We start from the raw sequence: 22,272 nt of genomic DNA, 5'->3' as shown, positions 1-22,272 counted from the left end.
CCTAGAATTGTTAAAAATAAAAATAAAGTTTGTGTTGAAACATCAGCAAATCGAAGAACAATGTGTCTTGGGATCTCTTTTTTTGATACCTTCAGACAGCTGGCCCTTTCCCATCAGCCTCACTGCCAGTCTTGTCATATAACAAGAGCCCCTTCAGAATTCTAGTTCTTGTTCCTTCTTATCTTTCACTGTTCTTCTCAAAACACTGTTATTCCCAAACATCCTTAATTCATCTTTCCCTGATCCTCTGCCCTTCTGACCATAGCTATCAGTCTTCTGAACCTCTTCAGTGGTGGTGTTCCAAAAGATTTTCCTCTAGCCCTTATATTTTTAGAAATATACATACTCCTGCACAATAAAGTCATTAAAGCCTACTCCTTTTTCCTTTGCATCACAAAACACCCAATCAGGAGAGAGCCTGGGTTCATCTGTACCTAGATTTTTTTCCTCAAACCCAGTCTCAATCAACCACTAAGTCCCACCAGCTTGACCTCGATGTGTTTTTCCTCTTCATTACCCTTTCCAACCCCACAGTGCTACCTCTTGGTTGTTTTTGTTTTGTTTTGTTTTTTATCAGTTGTAGAATCTGAACTCTGGGCCTGGGAGCTGCCCCTCAGCTCTTTAGCTCAAGGCTAGCACTCTACCATTTGAGCCACAGCATCACTTCCAGTTTTTTCTGCTTATGTGGTGCTGATGAATTGAACCCAGGGCTTCATGCATGCTAGGCAAGCACTCTACCACTGAGCCCAGTGCTACCTTTTTCAAGCTCTTATCACCTCTTGGAATGAGTCTTCTCCGGTCTCCCAGCCTCCAGTTTAATCATCCCTACCCATTCTCTTGACGTTACTCCCTGACAGATCTGCTGGTATAAATCTGACATTAGGTAGAAAATCCTTCAGTGACTCCCTGCTATTCCAGTTAAAGTCCCAAGCATGATTTATAAACTCCTTCATGATTGTATGCCTTTCTCATACTAGTCTCATCACCTCCTAACTTTGAATATTCTAGCGAAATTGAGTTAATCCTACTATATAATCATGTACCTCTTTCTCCCCACTCCTTTCTCTGCCTGCCTCTCTCTCCTTCCTACTCATTCTTCATTCTTGAGCTTTCTTTGTAGAAGTCTTCCTTAATTTCCTATAGTGGGATAGGTACATCCATGCTGTGCCTTTACAATGCTGTTCAAACTTCAATCATAGCCTTAGCATGTTGTTAAAATTACCTGCTTACTAATTTTCCTCACTTGCTGATCTATGAACTGTTCATAAGCAGTTACAGTATAATCCTTATAGGCCCAGCACTCAGCTCCATGCCTAGAATATAGATGTCCCTAAAATGTTGCACCAGAACTGAATGTGGTGGCTGAGACCCCTTTACTTGTCCTGCACTGCCCTCTGCTTTGCTCTTCTGGGTTCAGCATTCTCTGTTCCCAATACTATTTCTTTCTGCTTCCTACCAGTCTCTCTCTCTTTCTATCATGAGTTATTGACTGCTTCAGTGGCTCCAATATTTCCTTCCTATGAAAAACTCATTGAGCAGGAAGTTGGTGATCAGAAAGCATCCATGCCATTTTCCAAAGAATGGCTTTAAGTATGTGCTGAGTATTAAAGACACAGATAGGTACCAGCCTTCCAAGTGACTGCTTTGCAAAACAACAATCTCACCACTGTGTAGCTGTGTAAGTTCTGATGTGATATTAATCTTAGGATTTCATCCAGTGTCTCTGACAAGGAACAAAGATAGGATGAGAAAAATAGATTCAATTGCCTTCAAGTTGTGTCTTTGAACATAATACTTGCTGCAACTTAGGTCATCGATTATAATATGAGAATGGTTTTTGCCTTGCTTTTGTTCAGGGGAGGCTTGAACCAGGTAATATAAATAGATAAAATCTATAGCACCATGGCTGTACATATACCAGATGTTCAAGCAATATTAACGATTTGCTGAAATACAGAAGAACGACAGAAAATTGTTCTGAACAACTCCCTGCCTGGGCCAGTTGGGGCTCTTAAAGAGCTAGAATCTACATCTTGGAAAGAAACTGAAAGATCTTCTGGACTTTGCTCTCTAAAGCTCTATAGCCTTGAAAGACTGGTTCCTCTTCTGCCTTCTGGGCCCTAAGGGGCATCCTACATAGAAGGCTCTCAGAAACCCATCCCCAAATCCTAGAGTCTTCCAGCTCCCTTGACCTTAAGTCACGTCCTCTCTTCTACAAAAGGCTCATCTCCAGAAATCTGTTGGCTAAAGCTGAGGTTTCTTTTTGTTTGTTTGTTTGTTTTTGTTTTGGTCCTAGACCTTGAACTCTGGGCCTGGGCACTGTCCCTCAACTCTTCAGCTCAAGGCTAGTACTCCAGTACTGGTAGAGTACTAGCCACAGTGCCACTTCTGGCTTTTACCGTGTATGTGGTACTGAAGAATCGAACCCAGGGGCGCATGCATGCGAGGCAAACACTGTACCACTGAGCCACCTTCCCAGCCCAAGCTGAGGTTTCTTTAAAAGAAGGGATTACCTCTCTTCTGCCCCACCTTCACACCATCTTTTCCTGCCTAGGTCTTGCTAGTAATTTTTTTTATTGTAAAATACACAAAACATAAAATTTTCCATTTAACCATTGATGATTTTTTTTCTTTTTTCTTTCTTTCTTCCTTTCTTTTTTCTTTTTTTTTTGTTGGTCGTGGGGCTTGAACTCTGGGCCCAGGTGCTGTCCCTCAGCTCTTCAGCTCAAAGCTAGTGCTCTACCACTTGAGCCACAGTGCCACTTCCGGCTTTTTCTGCTTTTTTCCAGCTTTTTCAAACCCAGGGCCTCATGTGTGCAAGGCAAGCACTCTACTGCTGAGCCAACTTCCCAGCCCCTCTTTTTGTTTATTTGTTTGTTTTTGGAGATTTTGTGTGTGTGTGTTTTGTTTTGTTTTTTGTTTTTTGTTTTTGGGGTTTCTTTTGGTCGTGGAGCTTGAACTCTGGGCCTGGGCACTGTCTCTGAGCTCTTCAGCTCAAAGAGATTTATTCTTAAAGAATTTTTTACCTTCATTCCTCTCTCCATTAAGAGAAATGGTTTTCCTCAATTTCCAACTTCTCACAACCATTATATGAGGTAATTGTATCTCTCGATAATTAAATAAGTTGATGCATATGCTCCTCCCCCTCTCCCTCCCCCAGAAAAGATGGACTTTCTCTTTTTTTTTTTTTTTTGGTCGGTCGTGGGGCTTGAACTCTGGGCCTGGGCGCTGTCCCTCAGCTCTTCAGCTCTACAGCTCCACTTCTGGTTTTCTGGTGGTTTATTGGAGATAGGAGTCTCACGGTCTCTCCTACTCGGGCTGGCTTTGAACCGCGATCCTCAGATCTCAGCCTCCTGAGTAGCTAGGATTACAGGCGTGAGCCACCAGCGCCTGGCTTGGGCTTTCTCTAAAGAGGGTAAGTAATAATGATGTGGAATTCACAAATTTTGTAGATCACAAGACTAAGTTAAGACCTGTGTCTGATCTTTCATAAGGATACATTCTGAAGGTAGGATCCTCCTCAACATCTTGCTTAGGGCATGATATTAAGGGAAGGGATAAGGGTCAGGGGTAGGCCAAGCCAGGCTTCTCAGAAGGAATCAAGGTTTCTCAGCTTCTGGCTTTTATCTCCTGGGACATGAAGTTTTCTTCTGAGCCTTATGTGCATGCTTTCTCCAAGCCACAGCTGCTACAGTGGATGGCCCTGAGTTGAAACATTTGTGCTATCTCCCAAACAAAGGCGGCTCTGATCACAGGGTATCCAGGTAAGTGGAAGTGAGAATGAATTACAGAGAATCAGTCTGGGACAAACATAAGGTATTCTAAAGTGTCGTTAAAATTCACTAGTTCCTTGTCTTTCTTTTTCAAAAACAAATTCCATGCTTAGCTTGGTGATATATGCCTGTATTTTCAACATTTGGAAGACTGAAGCAGGAAGATGTAGTTTGAAGCTGGGCTGAGCACAGAGTTCCAGGCCAGCCTGGGTTAATAGCAAGACTGCCCAAAAAAACTAAAGCAGGGGCTAGGCATAGGAGATAATGCCAGTTGTTCTAGTTACTCAGAAGTGGAGATCAGGAGGATTCTGGTTAGAGACCAGCTAAAGCAAAAGTTAGGGAGACCCTCCCCCCTTTCAACCAATGAGCTGGGCATGATGTATGGCTGTGTATGGCTGTCATCCCATATATATATATATATATATATATATATATATATATATATATATAAATACGTGTGTGTGTGTGTGTGTGTGTGTGTGTGTGTGTGTGTGGGTGGGTGGGTGTGGTTTTTGGTCTGGAACATCCTAGGCAAAAATGTAAGATCCTATCTGGAAAAAAAAAAAAACAACTAAACTGGGTGATAGTGGCTGGTGCCTGTAATCCTAGCTACTCAGGATGCTGAGATCTAGAAGATTGTGGTTTGAAACCAGCCCATGGAAGAAAAGTCCTCAAAAACCAATGATTTCCAACTGGAGGTGTAGCTCAAGTGGTAGAATGCAAACTGAGCAAGCATAAAGCCCTAAGTTCAAACACTAAAGCTGGCGTACACATGCACACGCACACACACACACACACACACACACACACATACACACACATTAAAACACATGCTGGGGGCATGATGCAAGTGGCAGAACATTTTCCTAACAAGTACAAACTCCAACCCTACTACTACCAAGAACAAATAAATAAAATTTTGAAAATGAATGTCACTATTAGCATCATACTTGGTGTCATTTTTTTCCTCTCCCTCTTTTTGGATAGCTAATTCTGAAAACTAAATAATAGATACAAGAGTAGGAGCTTCCACTCTAGATACTTCCATGGATATTTTTGGCTAGTTCTCCTAGCCAAGTCTGAAAACAAGGGACACATACTGTGAGGTTTGCTCCCTGCTCTGCAATTTCAGTCATGGTTTCTGTGGCTGATATGCTGGCATAAATGAGGACTGGCTAAAGCATGGTGGCCAGCTGCCAGGCAGTACTGGCACTCCACTTAGAGCCCTTCTCAAGCTTCCGTATGACTGTCTATCCTCCTTTTTTTCTTCATTGGTGGCCTTAAGTCAGGAGTATTTTGTCTAGCAGGTGATGCCCAAGGGAAATTCTGTTCTTTGAAAGAAGATTACCCAGAGAGAACCAGGTAAATGAGGACTAGAGCAGAGAGCTCTTAGAATTTGATGGATAGGACTGATGGCCTGAGATTCACTGGCACACAGTGAAAAGTAAAATATTAAAACCCAGCCCTACTCTCAGTTATTACTAAGGGCATTGTAGATTGCAATAATCCTTTGGGGAAACATTTCACAATGCATATTAAGAATCTTAAAAACATTCCTGCCTTTTTATTTATTAATTCTGCTGCATTTGTGGAATAATTCTAAGTGTATTTCAGTGTGTCATCATTTATAATAGTGAAAAATTGTAAACAGCCTGAATGTCAACCTAAAGATATGAAATTATTGTACATCCTCTCTGTGAATATTATACAGCCATTAAACTAATAGTTATACCAACTATTTAAGAGTATGGAAAACTGATTATATCCTGATCGTATTTTTTAATACATATTAAAATACTGTCTGGTTACAGTTGAATCTAGTTAAAGTTAAAAAGGGAAATAGCCTGTAAAGATGCTAGAATTTCTGAATTTCACTTCCTTCTTCATATTCTTTGTGAAATTCTGGAATTCAGCCTAAGCCACATGCATGCTAGACATTGCTTTACTACTGACTTATACCCCAAAGTCCCAAATTCTTTCAGAGTCAAAGGGCAGCATGCAGTCAAATCTTTGAAGGGTAGTATAGGCTTTAGAACTATAATACTACTAAGAAGCACTCTCTCTCTTTCAGATATCAACTTTATTCTTTTTTCCTTACTCACAATTTTTCTCTGCTGGTCAAAGTCCCACAGTCTAAACTTCGCATCTCCTCTTAGCCCCACTTCCCAATTCTGGGAAGAGAGACTGGTTGACTCTGCCTGGCCCAAATATATATCCAAAAGGGCAGAATTCTGAAGGTCCACCCTTGACCATGAAGATGAGAATTGAACCAGCTCTCAGAGAAGAGAAAACCCAGAGTTTTGCTAACCATAGTGTGTACAAAGACTAAATACACTAGAATATTAACAGAGGTTATTTCAAGGTGATAAAATTAAAGGTGATTTTTAAAACTTAGCATGCAATATTAATAAGAGAGAAAATGTATTAAACTTGTCATGGCTGAAGTTACTAGTCTGTCGTGAGCAGCACCCTCATCCATTTTGGTTCTAATGACAGGTACCATAAAGTTACTAAGACTTGGGAACATAATAAGAGGTGGGATTGGAGCATATATAAACATTTATAGAAATGTAACCATAAAACATAACTATGAGTGGCTCTGTGGCTCAAGTGGTAGAGCACTAGCCTTGAGCTGAAGAGCTGAGGGACAGCGCCCAGGCCCAGAGTTCAGGCCCCACGACTGGACCCAAAAAAAAAAAAATTATGTAAAACATAACTATGAAAAAAACATAACTATGAAATCCCCTTATAACATAAGTTAATTAAAACAATGATGAAGCTACAACTTGGTGGTATATGTGTTTGGCAATGGATTTTATTCTAGAAGCACTTAAAGAGAAAAAAAATCCTCAGCTAGCTGAGCTGGTGGCTTAATGCATATAATCATAACTACTTAGAAATCTGACTAGAGATCATGATTCAAAGCCAGCCAACAAATTTGAGAGAGTCTTATCTCGAATTAAAAAGTAAAAAGCTAAAACTGGGCACTGGTGACTCACATCTGTAATCCTAGCTCCTCAAGAGGTTGAGATCTGAGGGTAAGGTTCAAAACCAGCCTGGGGAAGAATGTTTGTGAGACTCTTATCTCCAGTTAACCACCTAAAACCCAGAAGTGGCTCAAAGCGGTAGAGTACTAACCTTGAACAACCTCCTCCCCCCCCCAAAAAAAAAACCTTAGGAATGGTGCCAAGGCCAAGTTCAAGCCCTATGACTGACCAAAACAAAACAAAAGTAAAAAGCAAGAAGTGGAGATGTAGCTCAAGTGGTAGAGCATCCAACCTTGAGCAAAAAAAGCCAAGCAAGAATGTTAAGGCCCTGAGTTCAAGCTTCAGTACCAATGTGTGTATGTGTGTGTGTCTGTGTGTGTGTGCATGCATGTGTGTATGTGTATGCACATGTGCACATACCCACACTCACACAATCCTCAACTACTCACAAAATTTACTTCTAGCATGAGAATTCTTCTCACACTCTGTGTCTGTATGAACTTTGCATTACCTCAAATATTTGTCCCAAATATTTTGCAGTAGTGTGTTTTTTGTCCTTGTAAAGAAATAATACAAAGCTGAGTGCCTGTGGTGATTCACACCTCTAATCCTAGCTACTTAGGAGCTTGAGTCTGAGGATCATGATTCAAAGCCAGCCCAGACAGGAAAGTCTGTGAGACTCTTACCCCCAATTAACCATGAGAAAACTGGGAGTGGTATAGTGCTAGCCTTGAGCAAAAAGTGGTACAGTGCTAGCCTTGAGCAAAAAAAGCTCAGGGACAGTGCCCTGCCCCTGACTTCAAGCCCCATGACCAACCAAAAAAAAAGTGCTTTCCTCTGCTTCTAATACTAACATGTAGTCAAGAGCTGGAAAGATTGGGGAGTCAACATGTTCACTTTACTTGAATTGAGTCCTTACTAGAGAAAAATCTAGAAAACTAGAGCAATGTAAACTGATAAAAGGAGCCTCCTAGAGGTAGCCTCACTCCCAAACTCAGACTTCATAAACTGTCTCCAGTTTTCCTGTTCTTTTTCCCTCTTTTTAAGAGCACTAACGTTTGGAGAAATTGTCTCCCTTATGATTTACAGATCTCTCCCTAAACCCTTACCTATAAAAAGTCTTTACGTGTTTCCTGTAAGTGGAGCCCCTAAGGATCTTAAAGGTAGAAGTCCTAGTCACTTGACTGGCACTGAGACAACTCTTAGAGAGAAAAATTGGAAATAAAAGCAGGACTTAAGCAACAACAGTACTCAGGTAAAAGCCAATATATTGAGGTATGATTTTTAAGTCATAAGAATAAGAGAATAAGAGCTATCATTGGCCAAATAGTTCTCATGGTGATGTGTAGAGTCAGAGATAGATGGGAATGTCTTAAAGTCTAGATGCACAACTATTTGCAGAGAATAGTGTCACTATTGGATATTCTTAGAGGTAAAGTTTTTTCCCCCTTACTGTGGCACCCAGTGAAGTTGTAGTGTATTTGATAGATTTCCTCTGGAAGTTTTTGGGATTTTTTTTTTTTTTTTTGATCCAGTCGTGGGGCTTGAACTCTCGGCCTGGGCACTGTCCCTCAGCTCTTCAGCTCAAGGTTAGCGCTCTACCACTTGAGCCACAGCGCCACTTCCGGCTTTTTTCTTTTTGCTTATGTGGTACTGAGGAATCGAACCCAGGGCCTCATGCATGCAAGGCAAGCGCTCTACCACTGAGCCACCTTCCCAGCCCTCTTTGGGATTTTTTGAACAGTATCTCCTGTTATAATCCAGGCTTGCCTTGAACTTTCTATGTAGCCTAAGCTAACCTCAAACTTGTGATCTTCCTGACTCATCCTCTTAAGTGATGGGATTTCAGATTTGAACCACTTAAAATGCCTGGCTTCTGTATTTACTCTTTAAATATATTCCTACCTATTGCTAAAAGATTGTTTCCAAGGAGTACCATAGCCCTGAACAGGAAGATCATGGCCCCAGGTAGTTTCTGAGCTACTGGATGAAGTATAAGAGATGGTTCTTGGTGTCCTATCTTGCCACACCCACCTATTCTGAGCTCCAAATCACTCCTGATTTCCCATTTTCTTTGTTTTTTAATTTAATTTAATTTTATTTGTGAACATACTGTACAGAGGGGTTACAATTACATGGGCAGGATAATGCGTACATTTCTTACAAGCATTGCAGCCTCCTGCTTTGTTTACCCTTCACATCCCTTCCCAGCCTCCCCCCTCCCCCCCCAATCCCAATCCTTCTCCTTCCCCCCTTCCCCTCCCACACCCCCCCCCACCGACATTGTAAAGCTCGTTTTGGACATGACAACTTGTACTTCTCATTGTTGCAACAGGTCCACCTGTATCCTTAAACAACTGGTTTTTCCCCATCTCCTCCACAAGTTATACTGACATCAAATATAGTGAAAGCAGGGGTTATACTGTGGGGGAGGGACATACAAAGCAACAAAGAGATAATCTTATAAATGCATTAGAAACACATGCATGAAAGAAAAAAACATTAAAATACATATCTAAGGGTTCATTTTCCTGACATCACATTATCTGACCTTTTCCGCTTGACTCATACATATACTAGATATTGCAAATAAGGGAAACCATGGGATTGATTTCCCATTTTCTTATCAGCACTATCCTTCCTGATCTTGCTTCCGGCTTTCTGATATTCTGACTATCCTATTTCATGACTTCACCCAGAGAGACTGAATAAAGACATTATTCTATGCCAAAAGTAGCTATTTAGCATTTACCAACTCAGAATTTCCTTCCTCAACTTCCCCTAAAGCTATAGAAAAATTCATGTATTCTGTAAAGAAAGGCTAGATAATGCTGCTATGTACACTTTTCTTCTTCATACCTCATTCGAAATCTATTTCAATTTTTATTTTCCTGTGAATGCTGGTAGGTGAAGGCAGAGGTTACCTTCCCCTGTGGGAAGTTAAAATTGAATCATGCCTCTACTCTGAGTCAACCAGGCCCAGGCCACTGACCCAGCCAGGATTGTTCAGCACCATGGAGAGCATTTTCATGCCCCTGACTGTGGCCTATAAAAGATAAGGATTGTAGCTTGGATCCACACAGTATGAACTCCTACCACTCTGGCCACTTATTAGATGTCCTTCTCCTCAACTCCTTAGTATTCACTCCTTCCTTTAGTGAATGAACTCCCTTAATTTTCTACTAGCCTTTCTGCCTCCATGTTATCTGTTTTCCCCACATCCTCACTTCCCTGCTTTTTTTTAGTAAGGAGCATCCCTCTTGTGGTCTGATGCTCCGGATCTATCCTGCCTATCTGTAGGTGTCTTAGATCCCAGACTACTTTTGTATCTACTGCATCACTCCAGTTACAACAAACAAAACCAGCTAGCTAGTAACAATTCCTGACTGAGTACAGATTTAGAATAGGAAGGCAAAAATGGAGATTAACCTGCAGGCTGATGCTTTGGCCTGCAACAACAGGGAAGCCTCCCAGAGGATCTGTCTCTAGCTCCAAGACCCCATTATGCCTCCTTTGCTTATAGCCCTACTTGCATACTTTAAAAGGTCATTAACTCCATCAATCACCTTGGGCTATTCTTCTAGGCTCAGCTTTCCTATTTTAAAAATGAATGGGCTGAATTGTTCAAAAATAAATGCACTCTTTACCTAACTTATATAACTATAACCTCTCTGTATGTCTTTATAATAAAAAAGAATGGATTGATACAAGCTGATTATAGGTACTCCAAATTATACTGTATTGTTTTCTCTACTTTCCATAATAAAACATTTTTAAAAACCAGGATGGATTAAATCAATAGATTTCAACCTTTTTTTAAGCAATAAAACCTTTTCTCTAACCAAAATCTTGCAGAAAGGCTGATATATAAGTGAAATAAAGGTGGATTTCCTCCTCACACTCAGCCCAACCCAAAGCATAGGATTCAAAGAATACAGTTTAATGAAAATCAGTAGGCCAGACTAATTTGAAGGATTCTTCTGGCACTTTTGCTTTCCTATAGCTATATTGGCTTTTACTGGCCATTAGCCTATATAGCCTGCCCCAGAAATAGTCAACCTAGGCTATTAATCATCTCTGCAGTCTTTGGAGAATTTCTCTGAATGGCTGTAGAAACATGGGTTGCTATTAGAGATGCATTTCAATATCTGTCTCTGCTGAGTGTTTATTAACAATCTTGTTAATCCCCACTCTAGTTCCCAGATCTAGCTAACGCCTGTTGGATATCCTCAAGAGGCATTTTAAATTCTCCCTGATTTCTGGGAGCCAGACACTTCTCTCTGCTTGGAGTCCTCTCTGATACTTTATTCATGAATATTTCGCATTTAATCTCCCTGACTTTAGTTCCATATAATAGTCGTAGTACATTGGCTGTATTTCTCAGAGAACACATAGGAGGCCCACTACAAAGGGTTGAGTTTGTGGGCATAGGGCCAGGGATCTTTGTGCTTTCTACCATTGGCCATGGTAGAAAAGATTCTGAATGATGGGCTCTGCAGGGCACTCTCATCCTAGGGCTTTGTAACCTGGCTCATGACCCCAAGAAGCTTGGCACTTTCACTTAGGATCAGATATTACCAGGAACTTCCCAGTGGGCCTTTGAGGCCACATGTGGGTCACTGTGACCAGTATTTGTCTATAGCTTCCCAGTTCATACCCTAGGCTCAGTTTTTGTGTATTCTTCCTCCAATACTACCAAAACTCACCTGCACTCAGAAGAAAAAATCATCCCCAAATACCTAAAGGTGTTGGTTTTAAAAATTAGCCTCAGGTTCGGAGCTGGTGGCTCATTCCTGTAATCCTAGCTACTCAGGAGGCAAAGATCTGAGTAGTATGGTTCAAAAGAAGTCTGGGCAGGAAATTCTGTGAGATTCTTATCCAATTAACCACAATAAAAGCTGGAAGTGGAGCCTTGGTGCAAGTGGTAGTGCTGGCCTTAAGTACAAAGTTCAGTGAGAGCACCCAGGCCCAGAGTTCAAGGCCCAAGACAAGCACACAAAAGGAGTCAACCCAAACTATAGGAGAGATCAAGCTTCCTCAAGAAGAGAGAGGGGAGGTCTAAGAGTAAGACCCTGCTGACAAAGGGCATGGAAGAACGCAGAAATAATGGTCAGAGAAGAAGGGATACGCCAAGGGAGCATAGTATCCTGAAACCAAGAGAGGAAGCCATTTCCAAGGTGATGTGGTATGTTATGACATGTGACAGATACTATAGGAAAAGTAAAGGAATATGAAGGAGTTAAAAGTGTACTAGAGGGCTGGGAAGGTGGGTTAGTGGTAGAGTGCTTGCCTCACATGCATGAGGCCCTGAGTTCAATTTCTCAGTACCACATAAACAGAAAAAAAACTGGCAGTGCATCATGGCTCAAATGGTAGAGCACTAGCCTTGAGCTGAAGGGACAGCTCCTAGGCCCAGAGTTCAAGCCCCATGACCGGGAAAAAAAAAAAAGAAGAAGAAGAAGAAAGAAAAAAAGAAAGTGTACCAGAATTCCCTTAGAAGGATCTCATAGCACACATGGGATTCACTCTGCTCTGGCCTAAAATGAATGTCTGGAGCCCATCTGTCTACTATGGATAACTAAGAGGCCATTTGGCCACAGAGAGGTATGCAAGGACCTCTGACTTTCTGCTTCTCCCACACTGTGGAGGACAGATACTGTCTATAAGAAGTTTCTCAAGGGCTAGGAATGTGGCTTAGTGGTAGAGTGCTCTCCTAGCAAGCATGAGGCCCTGGGTTCGATTCCTTGATACCACATAAACAAACAAACACACACAAAAAACTAAAATAAGGCCGAGTGCCAGTGGCTCATGCCAGTAATCATAGCTACTCAGGAAGCTGAGATCTGAGGATAGTTCAAAGCCAGCCCAGGCAGGAAAGTCCATGAGACTTTTATCTCCAATTAACCACTCAGAAAACCAGAAGTGGCGCAGTGCTAGCCTTGAGCTGAAGAGCTGAGAGACATTGTTCGGGCCCAGAGTTCAAGCCCCATGGCTAACAAAAAAACCCTAAAATTAATTTTAATAAGTTTTTTATTGTGAAAGTACTGTACAGAGAGGTTACAATCAAATGAGCAATGTAATGAGTACATTTCTTATCAAGCATTGTTGCCTCCTCCTTTGTTTTTCCCCTACCATCCCTTCCCTCCCATCTCCACAACTACATCCCCTCCCCCCAAAAAAAACTAAAATAAATTTTTTAAAAATTTAAAAAAGAAGTTTCTCAAGGAATCTAAGCCCAAAATGATGGATTGGGAAGGCCTAAGAAGTTACCTGAGGGGTCTGGGAAGGTGGCTCAGTGGTAGAGCGCTTGCCTAACATGCATGAGGCCCTGGCTTCCATTCCTCAGCACCACATCAGCAGAAAAAGCTGGAAGTGGTGCTGTGGCTCAAGTGGTAGAGTGCTAGCCTTGAACTGAATTGTTCAGGGACAGTGCGCAGCCCCAGAATTCAAGCCCTATGACTGCCCCCCCCCCCCGCCCAAAAAAAGAAGAGGAAGAAGTTACCTGAGATGCAGGTACTACAGCATCCTGCCTTCCTTAACAAATCTTCCTGTCCTTTCGTGTCTCCCCCACCCCCGCCTCAAGAAGTGGGTAACAGAACAGAAATGGAGACCCAGGTTCTGCCCTTGAGAGCTTGCAAACCACTGTAGCAGCAGCAGCATAGCCCACCCAGGGATATGCTAGTTATCCCAGAGAAACACAGACAAGGCCAGGATTCCTTCCTTCCCCCAAACATACTGGAATTTCTCCTTTCCTTTAGTGACAAGCCTCATTTGAAAAGGAGCAAAGCCACCAACCATTATGGTCATATATCCTCAACTTGCTAGGTCACAGATCCCTAGACCTGACACAGTGAGGATAGCCCTGGGGCATTCTACTTGCCTGTCTGTCTACTTTATACACCCACAAAGGCAGAAGAGGCAGAAGACTTAGATCCTCTTTGTAATCTTCGTAAGCTTAGGACTCTAGTTCCTCTGTAGTTAAAATGTTAAAACATCTAGGATGGTAGTGTCAGTATTGAGGATTGGTAACCAACTTCTTAGGGAGACTTAAGATGACTAAAGCTCCTTCCACCTGAAGAAGGATGGGCCAGGGTCCTGGCTATTGAACAAAGAAGAGTATTTTGGAGGAATGGCAAGGCTAGAGAGGACTCTGGACAGTTCAGGAGGTCAAGGTACTAGTGGGGAGATGGCAAGTGAGAGTGAAAAGATTGCACATCCTGGACAACCCATGGAATGTATGCTTCCTTTCCTTCCTGTCATCTGTAGCAGCAAATGTTCTATACTCTAGATGTCATAAAACCCACCAGCCATCTACTCATTGTCATTATTTATTTCTCACTTACCACATTCAGTCAACGTCTCAGGTTCTTGGAACTTATCTGGAAACTGGAGAAGTCCTCATTTAGAACTCTGTGTGTGTGTGTGTGTGTGTGTGTGTGTGTGTGTGTGTGTGTGTGTGTGTGTGTGTGTGTGTGTGTGTGTGTGTGTGTGTGTGTGTGCGCGCGCGCATGCGCGCACGCGCCAGTCCTAGGGCTTGAACTCAAGGCCTTGGTCTGTCTCTGAGCTTTTTTGCTCAAGGCTAGTACTGTACTACTTGAGCCACAGCTCTACTTCTAGCATTTTAGTGGTTAATCAGAGATAAGATTCTCACATACTTTTCTGCCCAAACTGGGCACAATCCTCAAATCTCATCCTCCTGAGTAACTAGGATTGCAGGCGTGAGCCACTGGCACCCAGCTATGACTTTTTTTTTTTTAATCCAGTGGCTGAAGCCTTGACGTCTGGCCTGTCTTGAACAATTCAGTCTCTGGATCTTGCAAAGAGACTTACCCTAGCACTATGTGAAATGGAGGGAGAAGGCTTGTCCCAGGAAGTATACTCTGATCTTAGCCCAAATTGTACTCATAGATTCTGGAAAGACTTTTCCTAATAAGTGTACATTTTTTTTAAAAACCTGAGAAGCAGGGCAACTAGTATGAGTGTTTAGAGAGGATGTCCTGTGGGTTTAAGGAAATTGTGTTGCTGAAGGAGCTTGGATCACACAGAACTTTAAAAACATATCCAGTTGGGTGTAGATGAGACCAAAATTCTTGACTATTCTACCTAGGTCACCATTTTTGTCCCATGGTGGATAAGCCTTCCTTCTCTGAATGCCTGATTGCTGCCAGGAACAAATGCTTCCAGAAACCCAGAAGACAGTTGGAAAGGCTTGCTTTAGCCCCTGTGCTCACTGTACTAACAACTCCCTCTCTCTCTCTGCTTTCTCTCCCATAGGATCCAGCCGCCGCCTCCATCTCAGACGGAGACTGTGACGCCCGGGAGGGTGAGTCAGTAGCCATGAATTACAAACCATCCCCGCTCCAAGTGAAGCTGGGTGAGTGTGTCCGGGGGGTGATGGAGAGGTGGGGGAATGGACAGTGTGCTCTGGGCTGGGTCTACAGAGAGGCGCCACAAATATTTTAATGCTCAGTAAAGATGATTCCAAGGCTCATGTCATTGACATGTCATGTACCATATCTCCTGCAAGGCAAAGAAGGCAGTTACAGCTGTCTTCAGAATCATGAAAGTTTGGGAGATACCACTGAGGTTAAAAGGCTTCAGGTATTCTAGGGGATAGCTGAAGAGGTAAAAAGCATGGAACCTCAGGGGAAGAACTTAGAAGTCCCATCTGAGACTTCCTGATCAGTCCCTGGATCAGTCTGCGAGAGAAAGATGAGATCAGTTGCTGTGTCTGAAGGATAGAAAGTAATGAGAGTTCCAAAGTCTAGAAGGTGAGTCCCTTCCCCAGTCTAACCAGATCCTGTTACTATTTGGAGAAACTGTCCCTTATTTTCTCAGTAAATCTAGTATCTTCCTGTCTTCCAAGATACCTCATCAGCTTTTCCTTGCAGACTTATTTTATGCCCACTAGATCCCCGTTTACTGTACATCTTCTTCCTTTGAAGTCACCTGTCTCCCACAGCTGCCCAAAGCTTCTACAGCTATATTTCTTACATTTCCCTCTACTGATCACTGCTCCTCTCCCTTCAGGGACCACAGTTTCACTGAACCAAGGCTTCTGTAGATAACAGACATTCAGCAAATATTTGATTTCATGAGGAGACATTATATCATGGTACACAGGGAAGCACTGACAATCAAATACTGATCATCACTGTCTTTCAAAACTTCTTTACCATCCTGGCCATCTTTTTCTTCTTACCTCAGCTGTCTGACAAAAACCAGGCTCTTCCTCTGTGCTAAAAGCCCCTACCTATCTTTTCCAAGCCCTTCTTCCTGTGTAGCTGTCAAGACTCCTTTCCACCGAGGACTGTTCTTTTAGTCAACTTTCTTTTTCTTTACTTTCCTTCTTTGGTACCACATTGAGGGAACCCCTAGAGTCATTTTCTGAACAGAAGAGCAGTTCTCTCGTGGATATTATTCATTTTTCCTAAGACATCAGATTCAAATAGCAGCCAATTTTGTTTGTGTATTATTGTGTGACAAGTATTTCAACTAATATGTTATCTATTCCACAGTATATTCTCTTCTCCAAAAAAGATCATTTCAAGATTTTGTAATTTAGGTAGTTTTATTTTCTATTTTAACACAAGGGGCATCATATTATATGCATTTTATGAAACTTTCTCCCTTTTCCACACACATACATTATGTCTTGGGCTTCTTCCATTGTCAGTATATAATTACTTCATTCTTTTAAATGCATAGTAACATGTAATTTAGTTTCTAGTAGCTTAGTGTTTGCATTTTTCAGTATTTCAAACAATTTTAACATGCTTTTCAAATAACATCCCCTCATCCCCCCCCCACAATCACTTGCATTACTACCGACACTCATGAAGATTCTTGTTCCAGTTGCCCTACAGAAAACTGGACCACCAGAAACTTTAAAGCAGATTGCACCCCCTAGAGGCTTGGAGTGGTAATGGCACCTGTCGCCTTTTGGAAAGACTGGACAAAGCTGAAGCAGTCAAATGAACAAAGATGGCCAGAACAGATGAGAGAATATGAGACATAGAGGTCAGGGGACATTTTGAAATGAATCACAGTGTCTGTAAAAGTCTTTCTCATCCTTGTGTCCATCCTTATTCTTTCACACAATAGGCCCTTTTCCTAGATCTGGGCTTCACTGTTTAGGAAAGAGGAGATAGGCCACCTCTTGGATCCAGAAAGCAACTGGTTATAATAGTTGTTATATACCAAACTGGTCACCTAAGTGACCAGCCTCATGGCCAGCCCCATGAGTCTGGTAGAGCACAGAGGTTGGCAAGAGTTAAGAACATTGCTTAGGCCGTACAACCTATGGTTTTCCCCAGCCTCCTTCCCTGTCTTCCTGCTTCACAGTGTTGTGACTCCTTTTTTGCCTTCTCACTAATCTCAAACACCACAGTCTAATATTCAAGGCCTTCATACTATAAAGTTGTAACCAGAAGTAATCTCCAGCCTCTTAGCACAATACTTGACACATATTCATTTAGTGAATAAGTGACTGAATAATGTCTTCTTTTCCATCCTCACCTTTTCCCTCATCACTTCTTCATCCATTTGGTTTCACATTTATGATTACTTTGAAGTTCATTTTTGAGCCAAGGATAGTGGTTTGTAACTGTAATCCCACCTATTCAAGGAAGCATAGGTAGGAAGATCATGGTCCAGGCTGACCTGGGCAAAAACTCAAGACCCTTCTTGAAAAATAAAGCAAAAGGGGCTGGGGACATGGCTCAAGTGGTAGAGCACCTGCCAACCCCAGTACCACCACCAAAATGCATTTCTGTACATACTGTCATTCCTATTTAGAATGTCCTCCTTGCTAGGTTATAGTGTCACTTTCAAGAAACCCTCCCTGACTGCTCCAACACTTCCTCTGAAGCCTTTCCTTGACATTCAGCATGCAATGCCTTACCTAGGTGTTATGACTCCTACAAGGCAAGTGTCAATCTCTTCCTTTTTGCCCCCAACTTCTACTTCATGTCATGTGCAGCCAAGTGTCATCTCTACTGAGCATCAGGGGCCTGGAATCAGAATATCTACCTCTGTCCATAGAGCAGCAAGAGGTTCCACAATGAAGACCCAGCCCAGGCTTCCCCAAGCAGTAAGACAGGGTGGCCTGGGGCAGGACACAGCTTCCTTCCCATGTTCCCCTGCAGAGAAGCAGCGGGACCTGGCCCGGAAGGGCTCCCTGAAGAATGGCAGCATGGGCAGCCCTGTCAACCAGCAACCCAAGAAGAACAACGTCATGGCCCGGACGAGGTAGAGGCCCTCACTACTCCACCTGGATCCTGCCAGCCAGAGCCAGTCTCTGCTGGTCTGAGCCTCCCCCTCTACCCTCTCTTCTCAATTGAGATCCAAGATGGAGAGGGAGGGAAAGAGGAAAGAAAGTGGTGGGTCAGGGCCCAATCCAGTCCCCTGCCAGATTAATAAGCTCCAATTAGCATTCTAACTCCAAAAATTCTTTACCCAGGCTGGTCGTCCCCAATAAAGGCTACTCTTCACTTGACCAGAGTCCAGATGAGAAGCCACTGGTAGCTCTTGATACAGACAGGTACGTACAGGATCTGAGGGCAACTGGGCAAGCCAATTGAATCTGTCTGAGCACAAAAGGGCTGTTCAGGATATACCTGTTCTATTGCCAGAGTAAGATATTTCTTAGCTAGGAACTAAGGATGAATTACCCAAGGAATAGATTTTCTTCGTCCAGGAAGGGGGAGTGGATGAGAAAAGAAAGGTACCAATACAGTCTGCTGCTAACCTGGGACAACTTATTCAATTGTGCCTTGGTGGATGTCTCTGGACAGCCTGATGCAATGCTTAATGTTCCTCTTTCTCTAAGGGAAGAACCCTACCCATGGGGAAATAGTTGGCAGACTTAAACTTTGAGAAAACCCTGCAAGCCAGTGTGATTTCAAGGGAAGCCGTGAAAAAAGAAAGAGGGAAGTGAAGGGAGTAGCAGCTCTATTTGGAAGGAATTTAAGGATTCTTTCGGAAGAATGAAGCTAAGGAATCTGTCTTTGAAAAAATCTTTATTTGCACAGCAAGCAAAGGTTATAGTATAGTTCTTGTCTGTTTAGGGGAGAGGTATGGTATTGTCTGATGTGGAAAGATCAATACCCTCCAACTCACTTTTTCTCTGTCCTCTTTTCTTTATGGCCAGTGATGATGACTTTGATATGTCCAGATACTCTTCTTCTGGCTACTCCTCTGCTGAGGTGAGGCCCTTCCCCTTTCAACCCCACAAAGCAGATCCACCTCCATCAAGGAACTAAGATGGTCAAGGGTAGTGGAGGAAAAGCCAGTCGGAGCCTATGTAGGGTAGCAGAGTATAGGGTTGGAGAGCTTCTGGAAGAAATCACTACCCTCCATTGCCAGAAACCATGGGTTATTGGAACAGGGCTCTTAAATAGAATGAGGTGTGAAATGCAGGCAACAGTACCTCTGAAACTGGGCAAAACCCAAATAGAAACAGGACTAGATGTCTGTCACAGTAAGACCTCAAGACCTGGTGGAAATGAGGCTCTGAAAGTGAGACTCAAACCTCACTTGAGGGTGGAGTCTAGATGAATGGATGACCTGGGCTGCAGAGAGATGGAGGATGAGATGGGTCTGACAGGTGATGAAGTTGGGACCCCAGCCAGGACTGGGGACTTTCAGTCAACTTGAGCCTGACCTCTCTTTCCTTTGTCTACAGCAGATCAACCAAGATTTGAACATCCAACTGCTGAAGGATGGCTACCGGTTAGATGAGATCCCTGATGACGAGGACCTAGACCTCATCCCCCCCAAGTCCGTGAACCCCACCTGCATGTGCTGCCAGGCCACCTCCTCTACTGCCTGCCACATTCAGTAGCAGGTGGGGCCGCCACGGCTGCATGGAGCAGGGCCAACTCGGGCCAGGTTGGATGAGGTGCCTTCCTCACCTCATCCACCTGCCCCCAGCCTGCACCCCATGCAGCCACCAACCTTGTAACAGTCATTGCTTCCTCCTATGGTAGGACGTGTACCTCTGTGTGTTCATGGAGCAGGAGAAACCAAAACGGAGTCTCTTTCCACCCTGGAGGCCAAGGAGGGGTGGGGGGTTGTTTGTTCAGTTATTTGTGGGACCTCACCCAGCACCCAGCCCACCTCTGCAAAGTTGAAGTCCAGGCCAAGGACTAGACACAGGGAGGCCAACAGTAACAATGGAGGTGAGGGGGATCACAGGGCCAGAGGGTTGACCCCACCCCCATTGAAGCCATGAATCCCCCGGCCACAACCTAACCAGGAAAGGGATTTGAGTGGAGAAAGGCCCAAGTCAATGGGGGCAGGTCCTAGCCCCTCCACACACCTCACAGCCCCTCCACACCTACCCCCCTACAAGCCCATGTCCCCAGTGTTTTCTCCCTCCTCTGCAGCCTGGCAAAGCTGCCTAAGGGAATATTGTTCCCCACCCATCAGATTGCAGCCTTCTTCCTCTTTGTCACATTCATCCTCTTCCTTGCTCTCTGGGTATGGAGATGGGTAAGGCGGGCCTGAGAGAAAGGCCAGAATTGGAAATGTTATAGCCTGTTCTTACTGGCCTATAACCAATGCATCTATCTCTCTGTCTGGATGTTTCTGTTCACTGGTTCAAGCTAGAAGCAGAGTGTTAAGTCTGGCCTTCAAGACCCCATTTCCAGCTCACCCCAGTCTGGGAGGCTAGTTCCTGGAAAGACTCTTCAAGGAGCAAGTTTAGAAAAACATAGTGGATGGAGTGACTGCATGAAGTGCTGGGCAATGTGTGTGTGTGTGTGTGTGTGTGTGTGTGTGTGTGTGTGTGTATGTGTGTGTGTGGAGAGGAGGGAAAGAGGCACAGAGGCTGTCAGGATGTATGTTCAAGTGTCTACATCTCTGTGTTGGACCTGTCTCTTCAGGTATCTTTTCCTGATGCATATATGGTATCCGTAGTGAGAAAGTAGCTCTGGTCTGTTTGCAGTGTGAGAAGCTGCTCAGCAGTGCAAAGGTCTGGGCTCTAGCTCTGGCACTCTCCTGTGATCTTCAGCAAGCCATGAACTTTCTCTGGGCTTTACCTCTCAATTGTAAAATAAACAATAGCTGAAATTATTCTCTTAAGGTCCTTGAAGACCTGAAAGGAATTTCTTTACAAGATTTTCTATGGAGAGGTCTGTTTCTATGTGGGAAGGGGGAGTCCACAAGTACATAAGGATCTGTTTGGAAAAGGTGTGTGTGTGTGTGTGGGCACATGCATGTGTGCACAGGTGTGTGCACAGGTGTTTGTTGTGTATGTGCCTCTAGGAGGGTCTGTGGATTGAAATATACCTACTGCTGCTGCTTCTGCTCTGATGCTTCTTAGCAAAGCTAAAGATGCAAATCAAGAGAGGGAGGCAGTGAAGAGAACCCTCCCGTGGGCTGAGAAATATAGAACTGCCGTCCAGGTGAAGAAAAGTAAAAGCAGGTAGTTTCAGATGGCTCAGGACTATGCCCCTTAAACCTCCTTCCACAGGCCCAAGGTGAACACTGCCCCAGTTCTCCATGCTGACTCCCCACACGTGATGGTGCATCCACTGTCATGGATGCCACTCACATGCTGCTGTCTGGATGCCAGTCCTGGGAGGTGGGAGGTGGCGAATGGAGGTGGTGAGAGGAGGAAGGGTAGCACCTCTCCCTGTACCACACTCAGGAGCTGCAAACTCCCCAACACCTCCAACCACCCTTACCTCCTTTAGCTAGAAGATGAAAAAATACCAAAGGGAATTAGGCAGAGAAGGTATCTGCAGGGCCCCCAAGGTCCAAGCTGGCCCCTATCTGAGCCCATCTCTCCTACCCCATCCAAGACTCTCAGTACCACCACCATCACCACCCTGGACTCCTTGACTCACCCTTCTAGAACATGAGTACTTCCTCTCTTTTAGACTCCTGCCTTTGCTGCTGACTTACTGTATGACCTAACCCATTGTTCAATTTCTATGGTCCTAAGGAACCAGGAAAAAGCTCCCTGCCTACAGAACAAACTAGTTCCTTGGCAGGCAAGGACTTCTGGCTGAGGCAATCTATATATAGTTAGGTAGATATGGAGGGGAAAGGTAGGAAGCTGGCAGCCAGCAGCTCCTGCATCTAGGGAGAGTGTGTGGTTCTCTCCTTCCCTGTTTGGGTGTTGGAGGGGAAGAACCACGGCCTTAGCTTGCCCCCTGCTCCCCTGTCCTCTTGTAGATACTGCCTTAACACCCCCCCTCCCAGCCCTCGGCTGTGGCTGCCACCCAGCCAGGTTTCTCCGTGCTAATTTATTTCCAGGAAGGTGTGTGGAAGACATGAGCCGTGTATAATATTTTTTTTAACATTTCCATTGCAGTATTGACCATCATCCTTGGTTGTGTATTGTGTAACACAAATAATGATATTAAAGGCATCAAACAAGCCAGCCTCACTCAGCTCCCTACCTGGGATGTGGGACAGGGGAAAATGGGCTGAGAAGGGGAGAGAATTGATCTTCCAGGTGAACATGTCACTCTACCTTCATTTGTAGGCTTCTGGGATGCCAC

At 43.7% G+C, this 22,272-nt stretch overlaps 1 protein-coding gene across 4 annotated transcripts in view; it reads left to right on the top strand.

The window, feature by feature from the left end:
* Positions 1-22,147, top strand: part of Fam219a (family with sequence similarity 219 member A) — a 55,481-nt gene extending 33,334 nt beyond the window's left edge. Inside the window, exons 2-6 of one of the 4 annotated variants that reach the window (XM_042697258.1) lie at positions 15,035-15,083; positions 17,908-18,010; positions 18,222-18,302; positions 18,912-18,966; positions 19,449-22,147. In XM_042697258.1, coding sequence (XP_042553192.1) covers positions 15,035-15,083; positions 17,908-18,010; positions 18,222-18,302; positions 18,912-18,966; positions 19,449-19,604 — 444 coding nt within the window. In that variant the 3' untranslated portion in view covers positions 19,605-22,147. Of the gene's footprint in view, positions 1-15,034; positions 15,135-17,907; positions 18,011-18,221; positions 18,303-18,911; positions 18,967-19,445 lie in introns of all 4 variants that reach the window. The other 3 variants (XM_042697249.1, XM_042697240.1, XM_042697232.1) reach the window with 3 other exon arrangements.
* Positions 22,148-22,272: the final 125 nt, after the last annotated feature.

The sequence above is a fragment of the Dipodomys spectabilis genome, unplaced genomic scaffold (genome assembly GCF_019054845.1).
Source record: "Dipodomys spectabilis isolate Male_0828 unplaced genomic scaffold, ASM1905484v1 ptg000006l, whole genome shotgun sequence".
Taxonomy (NCBI): Eukaryota; Metazoa; Chordata; class Mammalia; order Rodentia; family Heteromyidae; genus Dipodomys; species Dipodomys spectabilis.
Note: the sequence above shows the minus strand (reverse complement) of the source record. Positions and strands in the feature narration are given on the sequence as shown.